Source organism: Passer montanus, unplaced genomic scaffold (genome assembly GCF_014805655.1).
Source record: "Passer montanus isolate IOZ18808 unplaced genomic scaffold, ASM1480565v1 scaffold28, whole genome shotgun sequence".
Classification (NCBI taxonomy): domain Eukaryota; kingdom Metazoa; phylum Chordata; class Aves; order Passeriformes; family Passeridae; genus Passer; species Passer montanus.
In genome coordinates, this window is record NW_024367483.1 from 2,884,562 (window position 1) to 2,899,016 (window position 14,455).

The 14,455-nt window shown below is 45.8% G+C and overlaps 1 protein-coding gene across 2 annotated transcripts in view; it reads left to right on the top strand.

Moving 5' to 3' along the window:
• The window catches only part of PTGFRN (prostaglandin F2 receptor inhibitor), a 66,817-nt gene extending 58,175 nt beyond the window's left edge, over positions 1-8,642 (top strand). For both annotated transcript variants that reach the window (XM_039713251.1, XM_039713250.1), the window contains 2 exons: positions 3,549-3,854; positions 5,130-8,642. In XM_039713251.1, coding sequence (XP_039569185.1) covers positions 3,549-3,854; positions 5,130-5,296 — 473 coding nt within the window. In that variant the 3' untranslated portion in view covers positions 5,297-8,642. The remainder of the gene's footprint in view (positions 1-3,548; positions 3,855-5,129) is intronic.
• Positions 8,643-14,455: the final 5,813 nt, after the last annotated feature.

Sequence of the window (14,455 nt, forward strand, 5' to 3'; positions counted from 1 at the left end):
CTTTGGTTTGGCAGCTGTGGTTGGTGTTCTGAATTGATACGAGGGGAATATGTGTGTGTGTCAGTGGGGAATAGTAGTTCTTCTGTGCCCTGAAGATATAAAAGCTGCTTCTGATACTTCTGTTGAATACACATTTTCACAAATGATCTCTCTAGACTTCCCAGTTCACCCATTCTTGGGCTGTGTGCTTAGGGATTTAAAAGTATTACTTACTGTGTCTGAAAGGAGATGTGGGGTTTTTTTATTTGCTCCAGCCAGACCCAATGGGCACTCTGGAGAATTTAACAAAACCAGCTTGTTTACCCCTTATATGGCTTGAAGTGGTTTGCTCAGCTCTCTAGGAAGCCCTATTCAACCTCATTTAAATGTAGTAAACAAAAAGGGTCTCAAAATTGTGATTCAGCACTGTAACAGGATGCTGAGAGAGCTCCATTCTAAGCAGTGGAAGTGTATGGTTCCTAAGAAGCTGGTCTAGAAATAGGATTCCCTCTTTTGAGGAGTGATTGGTCAGGGAAGTAGCTAAGACCCAGACAGCTTAGCCCTGTGTGTCAAATCGAAATGTGCGTAAAGATGTGCTTTACATGTTGATGATCCTCACTGGCTGAGGAGGGGAGGAAGCACAGCAGTGCTGCTAACTCTGCTCCCAGAGCTCTGAAGTGGCCAGCTCCCAGTGCTCTCTGCTCCTTTAGGGTTGCATGTCCTGGTGGCACTGAGGTCCTTGATGCCCTTATGGGCACTGGGATGTTACGCTTTGCTGTGGGGCACCTTGGCCAGGTGTCCCACACTACTGACTGTGGCACAGAAAAAAACAGGAAAAGAAACCTTGGTTGAGTGTGAGTCTGGTTCTTGAAGCGGAGTTTTTGTAGATTTGGGTCAAAAATTGAGAGTGACTCATCAACATTGATGTGAGGTGTGTGGAATGAGGCAGATGCCTAGTGTGTGACCTGTTTTATGTCAGTGAATCTACATATTTATTAGCACTTGGGAGCTGCTAGGCATGTTCATCTCTGATATTTGGAGAGCACGTGATTTATGTCCTGGCTTTACTAAATTTGTCTGTGTTTTTATTGCATGAAATCCAGAGATATATAGAAATGAATCAGATGACTTTGCTGTATTAAGCTATTTGAAGGAGGATAGTGGCAGAGTGCTTGGAGCCAAATCCTCCCTCTGACTGTCTGTAGTGAGTCACTAATTGCAAGCTGTATACTGGCTAATAAAATATGTTGGCATAATAATGTTGTTCCACTTTGTAATTACAGAAGATAGATTCAAATATTTCAAAATGACAGCAAGTGCCTGTACTCATGTGAAGGGACAGGAACCTCAAATTATCTGAGATGCAAAAGAAGGAAGTTTCCAAAGCTGCCTGAGGATCTGAAGACTAGAATATTATTATCATCATTTAATATCTAAATTTATTGCTTAAGCAAGGTCAGGGGTGTGTTAAGTATAATTTGACCTAGACTAAAAGGTGTCCATATGCTCCTACAGCACCTGGAAACACAAGAGCAAGAGTCAGTATTGGATCTTTGGAAGGAATTGGTCATTCCCAATGTGACTGCCCGTGGACCAGTGCTATTACTATATTTGGCATAAACAGACAGCAGGGATGAAGAGTGGTTTCTATAAACAGAGCTCTCTCCAACAGAGGCCCTGTTTCCCATAGATATTTGGATGAGTGCACAAAGCAGAGGTCAAAGTTTGGTCTCTTTGACTGAACATGTGTTTATGGTAATTTTTATTAACTTTGGTTTCAAGGGAAGTGCTCCGAGTGCTTTGCCAAGTAACTCATAGTAGCATTTGTAGGATGAGAGGCAAGAGGGATTGCTCTGAGGGCTGCTGGTCCATGTGACCTGTGCTGAACCCCATGTAGGACTGGGACACTTGCTCCTGCTGTAGGCCTGCAAAGCAGACCAGGTGCTCTCCCGAGGTTCTGTGCATTGCCCAGAACACCAGGCTGTGGCAGGCAGGGCAGGAAACTGGCTGGTGTCCCAAAACAGTTTGGTCAGACACTGTCTCTGGTAGGAATATGTGCTTTCTCATATTTTTTTGTTTCTGGAGATGTGTGTAAAACCAGTGCACCTTAGCAAGGAGTTAATTATACCCCAAACACTGGTTTGTTTGGCTTTTTTGTCTGAAGTAAGGAGGAATGTCCCACATGGCCAGCTGATAATATACTTCAAGTAGAAGAGCTGTCCTTTTACTCTAAAATATGGAGGTTCCCTTCTTTTCCAAAGTGCTAGCTTGCCTGATAGACATAAAAATCATCTTCACTTAGATCTGTAAACAATTTCAGTACAACATCAGGCTTAGGGCTTCTGTTATTCCATTAGCCTGGAGGTCAAATGTGAAAGTTTAAGAGAAAAGCAAACTCAGTTAGCCAGAAGATCAGTTTCAAAGCAGATTGCTAGTACTGCATTTTTCAGAGCTCTCAATACTAGAAAATGGAGATTTGATACGTTGCCAAGAATCACTGGGACTGCCTTAGGTGTGCACACACTGTACCAGTACTCCAGACTCAGGACAGAAATAGTAACTGCTGTTTCCACTTCAGGCCCATTGGTTTGTGATGTGCCAGGAAGGAAGACCTGTGAGGAAACAAGTGAGCAGGCTTTCCTGCCTGTGATGTGGGTCATGCCAGGTTTCAGACTCTGACAGGTGTGGCTGGGCTCATGATAGCAAAGAATAGCGGTGCTTTTGAAAGTCGATGCTCAGCTACATCTGCCTAATAGGCTTAGGACTGAGATCTGCTAATGAGATCAATAGGACCTTGCATGAGCACACAGCAAGCTGGATGTGCTGATGGACTCTGACTACCTGTCAGCTGTGTTAAAAGTGTAAGTTCCTGCAAATCCATATTATAGACTGTGTCTTTGGGTGGTGAAACTTGTACAAGGCATCATTCTGATGTGTCACAGTAACCCACAACTCTGGGAAAATGTATAAAAGCAGCATGGTCAGGCTTTGCTCCTGAATGTTTTGTAGTGTTGCAGGTAATTTTTTGTGCACTGTGCAGAATATATGTTAATTTAGGCAAACTCTAAATATAAGGAAGGAGCCTTCAGGATAGAGCCTACTGATCTTGTGGTTGTGTAGGCCCTCATGAAGACAATGACTGTAAATCACTCTCTGCTAGCCAATATCTAGCATTCTACCACTTCCTTTCGCTATAGGTGCAGCATAACTGTAGAACTTCTTATGATACTAAGCCTGCTTGGTAAAAACTTACAGTTAAATACAAATTTCAGAATAGCAGGCAGAAAGGCAAGAAATCACTTCTGTGTCATCCCTGTGGTAAGTCACCCTTTCTGTATAACTCCATGCTTCCTGTCAATGCATTTCATTGCAGTTCACTGCTTGAATCTTCCTAGAAAGGACATGTTCCAGAGACACTCTCTCTTTCTTTCTGTTTTCTTCTTTTTCCCCCCCTCTGTTGTCAGACCATTGTGTTGCTTACAGATTAACCTTTCTGCTGAGAAATGGCACTGTGAATGCTTTTCAGGACTCACCAACACGTCTGAATTCTTCTTTGTCCACAAACACAGATGATATGTCCTTTGATGTCTCCTGGTTTGCCGTGCGCTCCTTTGCCCTGGACAGAGAGCCCATCTTGCTGGCCTCGCTGGACCACAGGGGGATTGTGACACAGGGCAGGAGGAACGGGAGCAGCGAGCTCAGCCTGGAGAGGATCAGCCCCCTGGAATTCCGGCTGCGCGTGCACGGCTGCGAGGACCACGACTTTGGGAACCACTACTGCGTGGTGACCCCGTGGGTGCGGTCTGCCACGGGCGTGTGGCAGCGGGAGCCTGACGTCAAAGCCAAGCCCATCTTTCTGTCCGTGAAAATGGATGGTGAGAGACTGAAACATGTGTTACTCAGTTTGGGTTTTAACACCTTATTATGTCTTTTTGTGGCAAACATTCCCCGTAACTACTTTTAAAGGTGCCTCTGGTAATCTCATTAGATTTTGTCATCTTTTTTTATGGTTAGCAATTTCTGATTGAAGATTCTTCAGAGCAGAAGAATCTGTTCTGCCTACACAATTGATAGATATAAGATTGGAGCATTTTCTTTCCTGATCACCTCTTGGTGATGTTTTCCATAGCTGAGGAATCTTTTAGTCAAGGGCAGAGCATTCTCTTCAAGTGTTAACCCTTCTGCTGCCTGCTGGAGGAAGCCTTGGTTTGCAGATGGGGTGTGTGAATTAGTCACATAGTGGTTAGTGTCAAAGCTGAGAAGAGAAAAATCAGAGTTCTGAGTCCTTCCTCCCTCTCTAATGACAAGGCATGTTGCTCCCTGCACTTTGTGCCTTGTCTCCTTTCCACCCAGAGTTGCAAGTGTTGCTAGACTTCGTGAGCAGGAAGTTGCACACTAGATACTGCATTCAGAATTCAGCTAAGGAGTAAAATGAATACAGGAGGGGTTTTGAACTAGTTGCTTTCTTGATATTTCCAGGAGAGGTCGTTTTTGGAAGTTCCATGAACTTGAAATGAACAAGAAGCTTTTGTTCTCCCCACTGTGCTGATAACTATTATAACTGTACTTTCCAAACCCCTTTCAGTTCTTACTGCCTTTTAACGGAGTAGTAGGTGCTTCAAAATCTTTCTTTTTTTGTTTAAGCAACAGCTTTGAAGGTGATTAGATAGGGTAAATATATAGTAATTCTAATAATTGGATAGGGTAAATATATAGTAATTCTAATAATTCAGAGCACAAAGGAGTCCACTCCTTGCTTTTTGGAAAAGCATTACAAAGAATGCAGCCACACTCTGATGGGGAAACGTTGCAATATTTTGTTTGGAGAAATGTGTGAGAGGATGACTCTTGAAATAAACTCCGCTTTGCTATCTCACTCCAAGGTTCTGCTGGTGCTTCCAGCCTCTTCAAGGCCTTGAAATTATAGAAGAAGAATTAGGGTGAAGAGGAAAGGGAGAGACTAAAAGACCAATTTTTCAAATCTGGGAAGATGAAAATCAAGAAGGAAAATGAGTGTAATTTCTTTCTGAAATGATTAATCTGCCCTTGACTGAATAATGTGGAATTTTCTCCTTTTTTCAGTCAAGCAGAAATAAAGGGGATGTCCGAATTTCTCAGTGATATCTAATGACTCTGCCTTCCTTTTTCAGTTCTGAATGCTTTCAAGTACCCCCTGTTGATTGGCATCGGTCTGGCCACTGCCATTGGACTCCTGTCCTGCCTTATTGGCTACTGCAGCTCCCGTTGGTGCTGCAAGAAGGAAGTGCAGGAAACGAGACGAGAGCGTCGCCGGCTGATGTCGATGGAGATGGACTGAGCTCTGAGCTGGACACACTTGCATTTCAGAGAGACTCACGGGGCTCTTGGATTGTGTTGAGACACTTGCTCGCAGGCCCAGACAAGACAGTCGTTTGCTCTCTGATTTCAGCCTGGACCTCAAGCTTCTCCTGGTTACACATCATGTCCTGAGAACAATCAGGCCATATTTAGCAATTTGGGAGTTCCCCTTTTCCAGCAGCACTTTCTGCATAGGGATCATGTCCTTCTAATGTGCAAACTGTTGAGCCTTCTTTCAGCAGGGCCCTGTGATAAAATTCATCAATGTTTTGTTTATTTGTTCATTGGATTTTTTCCCCCCTCCTTGTGGTTTTGGAAAGATGTCCCTGTATGAAAGCAAGGTGGGCAGGATGATGAATGGGAAAGAGGCTGGTAAAAGTGTTAGATTTTCACTGTATTAACCAATCTGCCTTTCCCCTCTGTCCCCATCACACCATCGTGTTCCCTTTCTCTTTCCACCTTGGACTTCTCTGTGTTGGGTTGATGGCTGGGGAAGGTTCCTGTGCTGGAGCCATCATGAGGCTGTTCTAGAAAAGAATTCTTTTATGGTTGTCAGCATGCCTTCTCTTCCCTGGCTTTCCAAGAGATTGCAGTTAATCCTGACATGTAACTTGCCTGGTGGAGGTCTTTGAAGCACTTTTTAAAAACCTTTTATCTTCAGTGCTCAAATCTCTTAGCTGTGATGAGTAGACACTAACTTGGCAACCCTGAAGAGTCAATTCTCAGACAAGCATTTGATGGATGTCTGCCTATGGCCACCTTCTCCTACACTCTTCCACCTTCTCTTCTCCCCACTACAGCTGCTCACATCGTGCCTGAGACCCTGTTCTGCTTGTGGCAGGGGGGCACGTGGTATCTAGGGACAAGGCTCAGCCTTCTGCTGGCCTCATCAGGGAGGTTGGAGACCTTGCTCCCCAGGTGATGGTGTGACCGATGAAAATAATGAGAGATGGATCTTCATCTGCAGTTGGCCAAGTGATCATGTTTAGAGACTTGTAAACTATGTGTTACCAAATGCACAGACCAGACTCCAGTGCTGCTTCTGCCAGTCACTCACTGGTAACCCTCAAACCTGTGAGCAGAATCTGAGATCTGCAGTAGCTGCAGTGCAGCTCAGGGTAGGAATGAGAGCAAGCCCAAGAGGGCAGCAAGAATCCTTCAGGTTCCAGGGGCCCTGGTCTTGAGCATGGGCTTGCAGCGGGGCTTTCCCCGTGGGCTTGAGACCTATTCCTCGGTGCTATAGTATGGAACTCCTGCTTTGGTCTTCCAATTACACTGACCTGGCTCCTGAGAGGGAGAAGCATCTTTGCCAGGCAGTTCTGTCTTCCCAGCATGGCTGGTGTTCTAAGCAATAAAGGTCAGAATAAAGATACTGTGTACAAACCAACGAGGAAGTAGGACTTCACCACAGTCTGACGTTGCAGCCGTGGTTTAGCTTGCATCAAGAAGGTTGAGAAATGCAGAGATGAGGCCACAGCTCCATCCCTACCATGGCTTCTAAAAGAGCATCCATGGAAGGTAGTGGCTGTGGTGTGCTGTTGCCTGATTAGACATTGGTTATGTCCTAGACAATCTGCTTCTCTATTAGCTCATCCCACTGCATATTCCAGGGGAGCTGCAGGTCTGGTATCTGGCCTATGAAGGTTTTTTGTCTTAGTGTGGATTGTTTTTTTCTGTCTTGCATTGTGACCTTTTTTCTGAGGGTGATGTGAAGGGGTTTCCAGAAGGCTGCTCTGTGTCCTGTGTGTGAACATGTATGCAGTCACATCTCTGTGCATAGAGGTGTCCAGGGATTTTTGAAAGATGAGTATGAAACATCCTCATAATTGGCGTAATTCACAGAATTGGGGCTTGAAAGTTTTTATTTAAGACATTTCATGTAATATTCCAAAACTGGGACCCCCAGACCTATGAACCTCTGAAAGACTTTGGCCTAAAGGAGTAAAAGAAAGTTTTCTTTCTGGCCTGATGTTTTTCTTTCTGGAAGAGCTCTGAAAAGGCCTCTGTTGCAGGCAGACTCAGCTGCCTTTCCTAAAAAACAGGGCAGAAGCAGTCTCCAGCTTCCACTGTGAAAGCCCAGAAATCTGTAGCAATGCTTTCCAAAGGAAGGGAGTTCAGAAAAAGATTCGCTCAGATACTACTTTGACAGCAAGAATTTGTCTTCCTCTCCTGTCTCTACTGTAGTGAAATCCTGCTTTTTCCTGGGGTGTTATGAAACACTATTCTGATATTTGGGATGCTGGCTGTTCTAGCAGCTTCTTTCCTGCATTAACATCTGCTTTCTTCTCAGAAGGCTTGTGGCATTGGGGCATCTTGGGAGGGGTGGAAGTCGTGGTGAAGTTCTAAGCACAGCATCAGTCACTTTTTGTCCTGGCAGACTGACTCCTTGTCTATCTATGCCCTTGGTTAAGTTTTAGAGGGAGAGGATCATGACCGTAATGCAATAATTAGGGAATGGATGAGCAGGGCAATAATTAGGGAATGGATGAGCCAGCTCTTCCCAAACACACAATATAGCACACTTCCTCCCTGCTGGAAAAAAACTCAGGGTTATTTTGGTCAGGGCTCCCTTCTTCTCTAGTGAAAGGTCCTCCTGTCCTTATCTAATGCTGACCTTCCTCCACAGCCCATAAAAAACAGTCTTTGTCACTCCAAGTGAAGGAAGTTTGCCACTAGCTTGTACTGCTAACAGCCCCTTGGAAGGCAATGCTGCATCCCATCCCACCCTCTATTTGCTGTAGTTGGAAGGCTAGAAGCTGATGGGCTAGACCTAGCCTCCAGGTTTCCTTCTACTTGTGCCAATTTTGTATTATCCCCTTTTTTAAAAACAGAGTGTGAATCTTCTCTCTAAGGGAAAAAAATCTAGGTCACTTTTCATGTTTTTTATTATTATTGTTATTATTATTTTGTGTGTGACCAGGGTTTGTGTGAGTGGAGGTGTGTGTGCATCTGGTTGTGTATTAAACCTGCAGAGTATCAGAAGAGTAAGCTGCCTGTGGTGCAGTACAAGCATCCATATCCTCCCTGCTGCAACCTGTGGTATTGTCAAAGTATCCTAAGGGCTCACATTGATCTTCCTCTGTTTGCATTGCCACGTCTCCTGGTTAAGCTGGTAAATTCCTCCAGGCACTTGGAATTTCGATCCAGGGCAACCTTGAACATCATACAGCAGAAGGGCAAGATATTTTCTTTCTTTTGTTTTAATTTCAAAGTTCTAAAATAAAGTTTTGGGCACAATTCTGGAATGCAGGTACTGAATAGTTCTAACAGTGCTGTGTAAAATGTTTCTATTAATGTTTAAAATAAAGAGCGAGCCTTTTTGATTATGTCTGTGCTGTGGGTCTGGATGTTTGAGCTAGGGGCAGTTCTTTCCTTGTTCCCTGCATGTATGCAGACACTATTGTTGAAGGTATAAAATGTAAACCTCACAGTCCTGTTTCCAGCACTGTTTACCTTGTAAAATAAGCATGAACCCTATTTTTACAGGAAGTTTTAAATATTTGCCTACATTTCTGGGATGAATTGGGAAGCATAATTATTTTCTGCATCTATTGTGTTTCTATCCCATTGTAAGTCGTCCTTTTTGTTGGGAGAGTTTTATTTTGATTAGCTAAGGACAGGAGTCACAGTTGGGAGTGTATTTTTAATATCTGCTGTAAAACCTGGTCAGATGTTGAGTCTTCCTTGACCCCTTCATGAGGCTTCTCATTCCCAAGGTACCAGGAGGGAAATCAATAGTGTTGGAAGAAAACTTCCTGCTTTCTTTGCCAATGGCTGAATTTAGGATGTTTTTTTACCCCCAGCAACCATGCAAAGACACTGAAATAATACAGCAAGGAGGTGTCTTGCTGTCATGGTTTGATCCCAGCTGGCAGCCAAGCCCCACACAGCCACTTGCTCACTCCCCTAGCAATGGGATGGAAGAGAGAATTGGAAGGGTAAAAGTGAAAAAAATACCTGTGTTGAGATAAAGACAGTTTAACAGGGAAAAAAAAAGCCATAGATGGAAACAAAGGAATTCATTCCCTGCTCCCCATGGGCAGGCAGGTGTTCAGCCATCCCCAGGAGAGCAGGGCTCTGTCACATGTAGTGGTGACTCAGGAGGACAAACACCTTCACTCTGAATGTCCCCCTTTTCTCCTCCCACCACTTTTATTTGCCCAGCACGGCACTGTCTGCTCTGGGGTATCCCTGGGGTCAGTTCCCAGTATCCCCTGCCCTGGCTGTGTTCCATCCCACCTCCTTGTGTTCCCACTCACTGCTGGTGTGGGGTGAGAGGCAGAAGAGGCTTTGGCTCTGTGCAAGCTGTGCCCAGCAGGAAGGAAAACATCCCTGCTTTATCAGCACTGCTTCCAGCACGAATCCAAAACACTGCCCCATGCTAGCTACTGTGAAGAAAATGAACTCTATTCCAGCCAAAACCAGCACACGTGCTTTCCAGCAGGAAGTTGTTTGAGGCAGCCGTGGTTTTGGGAGGCCAAGGCAGGCTTTGGCAAGGTGGAGAAAATGAACCCTATTCCAGCCAAAACCAGCACACATGCTTTCCAGCAGGAAGTTGAGGCAGCAGTGGTTTTGGGAGGCCAAGGCAGGCTTTGGCAAGGTGAGTTTGTGTTCAGAGTGGTGCATGCTGTGTCTGAGCAGGCTGCAGTGCAGGCCAGGTGACAGCAAAGCGTGTACCTTTGGCTTCTTTCTAGATGGAAAGGTGTGCTCTGCAGAGTCTGCTTGCTGGAAGCTGGGAGGTGACACCAAGCTCTAAATCCTTAAGGAGCAGCAGGAGCCATCAGCCACGATCCAGGAATGTCACAAATGGTCCCTCAGCAGAGACTCTGCCAGCTGTAGGTGCCCAGCACACACAGGTACAGCAGGAAGGGGTGGTGTGCTTGTGGGACAGCAGTCCTTGGCCTCGAGCTGTGCAGGTTACAGCTCACAGGTAAGTTTGGATTAGCTTTTATGAAATTTACTTGCCTTCCCCAGCCTCTGGGATGACCTGGGTCTTAGCACGGTTTTTGTGAACGTGCTTGGATTTTGTCATAAGAAAGAAAGCTGAAAATAAGTCTGGAAATGCAAGGGGGTACTGGCAAGTGCCTGGGTGTTGCAGTGAGTGATGGAAGGTGTCAAGTCTCTAACACTGCCTTGTACTGCCCTGGGCTCAGCTCTGCCAGCTGCTGATGGAGTGTGGCCTGCTGCCATAGGGGCAGTCTGAAGAGCAATTTTGTGCCAGAGCCTGAGAGTTTAGTTGCTTTCAAAGGAGCAGGCTCAGGCAACATGCTTGGCTGTCCTTTTTCTCTGACAGACCCTAGTGGTGCTGCTGTGGCTCTGGCTGACTGCCCTGCTCGGGTCAGGGCCAGTCCAAAAACCCCCTCTGGGCTGGAGCTGACTGGTGTCAAGCAGGATGCCTGAGAAGACCTGCCTCCTCTTTGTCATGTGGAGCTGAAGCCCAGTCATGCAAATCTGCCAAGGGAATGTGTGGCTTTAGCCTTTCCTGTGGGACTTCCCACACTTCTGTGACTGCAGGGGGCTGAGGTCTGCACAGCAGGTATCAGGACAAATGGTGTTTCAAGAGAGAGTCTTTAGTGACTGATTGAAGCTGTGGGATGTGCTAACTGAAGGAAAAGCCATTTCTCATTCTTGTGCCAAATACACCTTAAATGCCACGTGTAGCCTTCAGTCAGACAGCCTTTTGCCAGGGGTCTCCTTCTGCTGCTGAGGAAAATGGCATTGTGCTGTAGCCAGCAGATGACTGAGCCTGGGTTATGGAGGAAAACAGGCCCTGTGGATTTCCAGGTCCCTCAGGAGAGCTGCCATAGACACAAGCTGTTCTCCTCTCCCTGGCAGCAGAGTTGCATTCCATGAAGTGCCAGAAGCATAAGAGCATGTCTGCTTCCACCTCTGCCAAGGGGGTAGAGAGGGAGGACTTTGCAATACAGGCTTTGGGAAAGCAAGCTAGCATTATATTATACTTCATCTGGGATTTTATAACCTCCAGCATGTGCTGGGCCTTAGACCAGACCACAGACTTAGTCTGTTGTTGTCAGAGGTGAGTGATGGAGCTGCAAGGCAAATGGGCACAAAGTTCTGTTTCTTCTTAGCAACTTAACCTGGCTTATGCCCTCTAGTTCCTTTCTTCTGTGATCCTGGCAATAGTTTGACATACTTAATGGATGGTAAGGAGTGCCAAGGACACTAAGTTTCTAAAGGTTTCCTAAAGGGTGGAGCTAGAGAGAAGGGGGGATGAACTTCCAGAGCTCCTGAAGCCGAGCTGGCAATATGAACATACCTGGGCATCTGAGACTCCAGAGATGTCTGAGAGGACAGGACTGCTGTTGCCTTTGTAGTTCTTGTTGCCTCCGTGCTGACTTCAGCTCTACAAAGGCCCTGGCGTAATGTGCAGTTGCTGGGATGCTAGGACTGTGGTAAAAAGAGAGAATATCCATTAGATATTCTGCTTAGATTGTGCCTGGATGTATAAAATCTGTGTGTGGTTACAGCCAAATGCATGTATTGAATGCAAGTGCAGTAGTTGTAACCTCCCCTTCAGTGTTCAGGTACATCCTTTTAGCGTCCTGAAACTTGTTTGCTGATTTAATCTGTGTTTTCTTTCCTCTGCCTTATCTCTTTTGTTCTTCATGCTTCATTTCAGGAGCCTTTTCTTGCCTTTGTCTCTCTGCATCTGAAGGACGATGGCCTTTTGTGCTCCTCTCTCTGGAGGACAGCAGGGGTACATTGTTATAGTGTGTTCTTGAATCATCTGCTGAGAGCTCAGGCTGCAGAATTCCAGCCCAGTGCCCACTGCACAATCACCTGCAAGGCTGGCACCCTGTGCATGTACACACAAATGTTTTGTAGCCGCTTTCCTCATGAGGACTCCAGGCAATGTGCAAGGAAAGTAAGCATTTCTGATGGGGAAGTGACTCCAAAGAGACATTTATATTCCATTTGCCAAAGCAGAAGGGACAGTTATTCTTTCTAAGAAAGATGGTTTAGCCTTTTTTCTCCATCTGCTTGCTGTCATAATACAAATTCTGCTCAGTGTCTAGGAGCTCCAGACAAGCGACCACTGTGCTGAACATTTTTATTTTTCAGGATAACAATGACGTGATTCATTGTTAACACCCAGGATAGCTACCCTGGACTTGAGAAACAGGTAATTAAAGAATGTAATTTATCTGAGCTACTCAAGATACACATCTCAGAATAAGAACTGAAGGCACTTGTTTCTCACTATTGCTGTAGAGGAAAGCATAGCTCATCTAAGACATGAGAATTAGGCAAGATACTTGTATAAAAGTATTGGGCAGACAGGGGCTGAGAGAAATGAGGTAAAGGCAGCTCCATCTAGTGATGGACTGGGGAGGAGGGAAGAAGTCCCAGCAGGGAGCAGTGGTCATTATTCAACCCACAGACAGGTGATGGGTCCTCAGTTTCTCTCCAAACATAGCTTATGTTTCCATAAAAACACTTCCAGGATGGAGTCTGATCTCCATTTTGTTACTCGTATAACACCTCTGCCTTTGTGCAAGAGCCCTTGGATGACGGTTATCAGGATGAATCTAGTCTACTCTGTGGTTTTTATCCTTTTGCAGACTCCTAGGCTTCAGCCAGGTAGCTTTTCTGCTGTGTGGCTACTGGGAGTCAACCGTGCCTCAAACTGAGGTCCCTGCTGTGTTATCCACAGAGTCCAGCCCCTCTGCAGGTGTTTTTCCTAGTGGCTGTGCCAACAGTGCGTGACCAGGCTTCTCGGAGTATTTAGAGCAAAATCATTGCCATAAGGTGAGTCTTCTAGTTTAAAAAAAAAAAGAAAAGAAAAAGATAATGTGTCTTTCTGCTTTATTGTGGTTTTGGCTTTCTTCTGCAGGGACAGACCTTACTAGCTGTTTTTTTGTCACTGCCCACTCTCTCCCCTGCCCCCATCACTGTAGGCTGACAAAAGCATGGCCTCTTCCTCTAGCTCAGAAATGTCCATCTCTGGTTTTCCAGGGAGAGCCCCTTCAGCTCAGAGCGTTCAGACTGGTAGAATTATCCATTTCATTAGAAATAAGATGTTAAGGTCCTTTTGAAGTTGGTGGCTTTTCCTGTAGTCTTTCAGGTCCATGCTGAGATGTCTTTGCCTTGTGCCATTATCCTTTTTTTCTCTCTCTCTTCTTTCTGTCTCCTACAGTTCCCTGCATGGATGAATGCAGAAAAGGTCTTTTCAGAAAAGGTCTATAAAGGTCTTTTGTGAGTTGCTATTCATTAAATTCCCTTTTCTCGACCCGACTGTGTACAGTGTTAACAAGACAGCTCTCAGGACCCTTGGGCATGGTACTGCTGTCTTTAAACCCTCCTTTACCTCATGTCACTGGTGGCAGCAGCGTGTTGCCAGAGTGTCACCTCTTCCCAGCTCGACCGAGACACACATTTCAGTGGTGAGAGGTGTTCTCCAAGTCCCTGCGAGTAGCAGGGGAGTTCTGCAGGCTGTCTTGTGTGGAAGGTGTCAGGCAAAAGGAAGATAGCTGCTGCTGCTGTGTTGCAGTCCTGAGCACATCCTTTATCAAGGCCTTCAGTGGCACCATTGAAGGGGGAGTTGCTTTCACACTGAGACTGACAACCCGAGCACAAACAAGTGAGATGTACTGTGTACATTTGCAACTCTTCCTGCCATCTCTGTTTAATCAAAGCAGTGTACCCTGCAGGCTTTCCCTGGAGTTCACTGCAGCTCCTGCCTTTTGTTTGAAGGGAATTTGTTTGGCTCAGAGTAAATACAACTTAGCCTTTCCGTGATGATAGCCAAGACACCGTTCTGTAGTGCAAATGGAGGAGAGCAGCAGCAGCCTCAGTGTTGCCTACAATGTGCTCTGCTCTTGTGGTGCTGGTGTGACAGTGAGGGCAGTGTGGGGTGCTGCTGTCCAGAGTGCTCTGCTCAAACTCAAGGAGGGTGAAAAGGTGTCACATAGAACCAGAGCATCTGCTGCATGGCCAGGTACAGCTCTCTGGTGGCTAAACACACCCAGCCCATCATGCTGATACTACCTTGGGAGTCAAGGTTCCCCTGGCAACCCCTCAGGCCCCAAGCTGACTTTGGATACCTGCATGCTTGAAGAGAAGAGAGAAACTCAAACTTAAGGAGGGTGAAAAGGTGTCACATAGGAACCAGAGCATC